The 5,000-nt window shown below is 50.3% G+C and overlaps 1 protein-coding gene across 1 annotated transcript in view; it reads right to left on the reverse strand.

Moving 5' to 3' along the window:
• magi3a (membrane associated guanylate kinase, WW and PDZ domain containing 3a) overlaps positions 1-5,000 on the reverse strand; it is a gene marked incomplete at its 5' end in the record, with an annotated part of 142,019 nt that overhangs the window by 34,366 nt on the left and 102,653 nt on the right. The window contains 1 exon segment of the mRNA XM_080533758.1: positions 4,128-4,207. Coding sequence (XP_080389884.1) covers positions 4,128-4,207 — 80 coding nt within the window.

Below are 5,000 nucleotides of genomic sequence, written 5' to 3' on the forward strand. Positions count from 1 at the left end.
CATCAATTCTCTACTAACCTCCAGAACCTTACGTGCGGCGCTGTCTCTGCCTCCCTCCCCTCCATCCCTCTCCCTCTCTCTCCCCCTCCTTCTCCCTCTCTCTCTCTCTCTCTCCCTCTCTCTCACACAAACACACACACACACACAGGAAGGTGCTTTTGTGTAAGAAAACCTTGACGCGGAACGAGTGCCGTCTATAATACCTCACCTCTTGCCGCACGGCGAGGGACGATATTCTACGACTCCGTTTGAATACGGTTGTGACACCAAGTGCCTTGTACAGTACATATCAGTGTTCCACCCTCAGATCTGTTATCTGTCATCTGGCACACATGGCTGTAGTAGGCGAGTTGGATAGCTCTCTAAGCTGATGAGACTACGGGGAAAAACAACAACAAACAACAACTTCCCTTCTGTTAAAGAAGATGCGTCATGTGTTTTGACCGTGCTACACTTTGTCTAGGAGTGGTACTGTATGAAGATGTGAAAGATCTAAGGGGATAGGTATTGGGGGGGCAGTGTTACCTGAGGGTGTGGCTGCCCCTGCAGGCTGGGGGAGGGAGTGTCCACACTCATCTTCCTCTTGGCCTCCAGCACCGGGTTCTCAAACTGGGTCTTCTGGTTGATGTGGCTGCAACAGAGGGGGGGGGGGGGAGAGAGACAACAGCTCAATAGATACACACACACACACACACACACAGAATTTGAATATTCAAAAACATTGATTACAGAAATTGATTGAATCGCTTTTGATTCCGTCTGACTTCCTCCTCACAGCACACAGTTATCTGTTCACTACGCACACACGCGCACGCACACACACACGCACACGCACACACACAGACACAGACACACACACACACACACACACACAGAGACACACACACACAGACACAGACACAGACAGACACACACACACACACACACACACACACACACAAAGAGACAGACACACACACACACACACACACAGTATGTAAATAGGCCTAGTGCCGTGACCGAAACTGGTTCTCCCAAAAGCCTCACACAGCACCCAGTCTACGGATGTCCCTGTACCCTATTCACTCATGACATCCCTGTTCCCGAGTATCCACTCATGCAAAACACCTCCCATTTGAATACGACCGCTGCCCTGAGCATGATGTAACACAAGCGGTGCAGCGCCCGGTGTCACGATGGTCAAACCAGAGCAGACCGTTCTCAGCTGCAAGACCTCAAACAAATCATCCAGGCCATTCATATTACCCCATCGCGATGACACACACACACATACACACACCAACGCTGCGTCGTTGACACACAGACCCAGAGGGCGACCCCCCCCCCGCTCGGCTGGCCATAAACTCGGCTGACCCGAGACCTGTGAGAACAACCGTACAGACGACACTGTTCGAGGGTGTGTTAGTACTCCTGCTCTTACTGAAAAACCATGCATCTCTGACCTAGGATCAGCCACTTATTTGCTCATTCGCTAACGTTAGCCCGTTAGCCGTTAACCAGGAGCTGCTTTTTTTCTCCTTTTTTTCTTCAACACAGATCCGACACCCAGCTCACGAAGCGTCGCCAGGTCTTCTGTTTACTGCTTAAACATCGCAGGATAGTGAAAGAGACAGCAGCCCCCCCCCCCCCCCCCCCCCCCCCACCAACACCCCCACCACCCGCCCCAGTTGCATGTAAAGCCAGGGGAAAGCAGCTCATCTACATAATGTCATTTTCTCTTTAACAGTTGTATGAGCCCGATGTGAAGGCACTGCGGGACTGCTGGTTTAACATGCACCGACGCTGCCCGCTGAATCAGGCGCACACTGAGAGGCGCTGACTGTGCGTACGTGCGTGTACGTGTGTGTACGTGTGTGTGTGTGTGTGTGTGTGCGCACTTTTTTGGGACGAAAACGACGGTTTGTGTTCTTGTTGTGTATGACTCCTGCTAAGAGTAATCCTCCCTATCCAATCTGGGCAGAGAAACATTCCTTCTTCTCCCCTCCCTCCCTCCCCCCCCCCTCCTTTGATTGCCATCCCTCTTGTTTTGTACTTTAGTTAGAAAATAATGAGCCATTGTGTCAACACAGTATTCATTGGCAACAAAAACACGGCCAGACAAAAAACTGCCTGCTTAGTGGAGCAGGGCCCTCTCTCTCTCTCTCTCTCTCTCTCTCTCTCTCTCTCTCTCTCTCTCTCTCTCTCTCCTCTCTCTCTCTCTCTCTCTCTCTCTCTCTCTCTCTCTCTCTCTCTCTCTCTCTCTCTCTCTCTCTCTCTCTCTCTCTCTCTCTCTCTCTCTCTCTCTCTCTCTCTCTCTCTCTCTCTCTCTCTCTCTCTCTCACTTCAGAATAATGGGAATCAAAAGAAACATTGTGCTCTCATTTTCTCTCCTCCTCAGAATGGGAATTGCTACCCTCCCTTCTCTCCGTTTGCTCTCTCCCCATCAGACCTAGTGACCTCTCTGTGCCCCTCTCTCTCTCTGTCTCTGTCTCTGTCTCTGTCTCTCTCTCTCTCTCTCACAGCGGGGTGAGGCTGCGTCCGTCCCCTGTGCCCCCAGCCCCATGGGGTGCTATTATGGGGTACCATGAGGTGCTATTATGGGGTACCATGAGGTGCTATTACGGCTTGTAGTGGACACTTCACTGATGGCCATTGTATTCTCCTTTTCAGACCATGTCTGTCTCAACACAAACATAAGTGGTTTATGCTCATCATAAAACAGTCTAATTACCATCTATTGGCCATCAGCAGTCTGGGCTTATGAGTGAGAGTTAACCATTTGTTTATTCATTATTATTATCATTATTATTATTATTAATAAACAATGTAACACGGTTATGACTGCTGTATTACCACACCTTCGAGGAGATGTTATGTTAGTCTAGATAATTATGATATTATGTCTTATGTCTGTTGCTTTACTGTATCTCAGCAGACGTTGTCTGTATTTCACCATGGAGGACTGATGTTTTTATTGATGCTTTCCTGTGCTGTGCTCTGGTATTGGATACATCGTCTGCTATACGTCCCTCAAATCCCATACACAAGTCGATCATCCATCAAGCAATGAATGGGAGGTAAATAATCCCAGTTGTAGGAGAGGCGCGTACAAATACTCACTCCACATAATAGGTGCCATATTGTGGGTCCTCAATCTTCTCCCAGCCGTACGGAAGCTCTGCAGGGACACACAAACACACTCAAAGACGGAGACGGGGGAAAAGAGGCGAGATGCAAATCACTTGTACTGCTCCAGCAACTCTGTACACTGAGCAATGAGGCACACTGCTGTGAGTGGCAGCTCAGGGTGTGTGACTGGGGCGTTATGTGTGTACATACACACTCCACCCTGCTTTATTTGTCACTGGGTGTTTAGGGCATAACACATTCTGGAGTGGGGGGGTGGTGGGAGGGAGCGAGGGGAGAGAGAGACGGGGGAGGAAAATGTGGAGTTGTTATGGCCATCCTGAAAAATAATGGTCTGTCTTCCCCCCTTGGAAGTGTGTGAGCGGAATCTCAAGCGCGTGAGTGTGTATGCCCTGTGACGAACACATGCGGCGAGAAAAGAGCGCTTCACGCAAGAGCGGAGTGTGGAATTGCCTTTTTCCGAGATAGTATGCTGATGAGCGCCCTGCGTGTGTGCCAGACAGACGCCATTAGGAGGACAGGGGCAGGCTGGGATGTGGAGTGTGCTGTGTAGCCTGTTTACTGTCTCGTCAGCATCCCGCTACCTTCACAGGGTAGACAGACAGTCTCCATACAAACCTCTGTGTGTGTCTGGTCTGACGCTGTGTGTTTCAATGGGCTGGAAAGAAATGTGAAATGTGTGTGTGGCTGAGGACATAAGTGCCCACAAGGCTGTCTGAGAGCCTTGGATACAAAGCATATACTGCTGTTATACTGTATATGTTGTTGTGTGCGTGTGTGTATGTGAGTGTGTATGTGCGTGTGTGTGTGTGTGTGTGTGTGTGTGTGTGTGTGTGTGTGTGTGTGTGTGTGTGCAATTCACTTGCGTGTGTGAGTGTGTGTGCATGCACATGTACATGAATGTGCGTGTGCATGTGGGTGTGTGAGTGCGGGTTCGTGCAAAGGTGTGCGTGTCCCTGAGAGAGTGTGTGAGTGAGTGCCGCCCCCCCCACCAGTCTCACCTCCATCCTCACACTTCTCGGGGGGCTTGGCCTTCTTGGCCAGGCGGGGGTCCAGCCAGGTAGTGGTCTTGCTGTTGTGACTGTTATGGAGCAAAAGGAGAAGCACACAATTCGAAGACAGCGAGGAAAAACATCACGAGCACACATTGTATCGATTCAGCAATTACATTCGTGAAACATGTGTCCGCTTTGACGCCCCTACCCACCCCCAACCCCCACCCCCCAACCATTCCGCCCCAACTCCAACAGACAAATTGAACTAAAGGCTCCTCGCAAACACAAACCTAAACGGTAATTGTTTTCAGATCGAGTGGCTTATTAGACAGAAGCCTTTGAAAAATCCGAACAAAAGGAGCAAGTCCCTCTGAGGAAGAGGTAGAATGAGAGAGAGAGGGAGCGAGAGAGGTAGAGAGAGAGAGGGGGGGGTAGAGAGAGAGAGAGAAAGAGAGAGAAAAAGAGAGAAAGAGAGAGAGAAAGAGAGAGAGAAAGGAGGCCACGGGGGAAGAGAGCCGGCATTTGCCCGATTGTTTCTCCAGCTCTGAGAATGAGCTATTGATTTTAGCCAAGCAACAGCAACAACAACAGCAGCAGCAGTAGGATGGCAGGAAGCAGGAGAGCAGGAGAGCAGCACCTGGCTCAGACTAGTCCTGACTGCTGCCTGCAACACAAACAGCCCAGCCGTGGAAAACAATGGAGGCGGAGGCGAACTGAGACCAGCTTTAAGCACTTGCCAAACACTCCACATCAAACACAGAGGAACCCCCCCCCCCACTAGATACACCTGGATTCTAGACAAACAAACACACACACACAGACACGCACACATGCTGAACACACACACTCACACACACAGACACAGACACAGACACAGAC

The sequence above is a fragment of the Nansenia antarctica genome (assembly GCF_963989245.1).
Source record: "Nansenia antarctica genome assembly, chromosome: 6".
In the NCBI taxonomy this organism is placed as follows: domain Eukaryota; kingdom Metazoa; phylum Chordata; class Actinopteri; order Argentiniformes; family Microstomatidae; genus Nansenia; species Nansenia antarctica.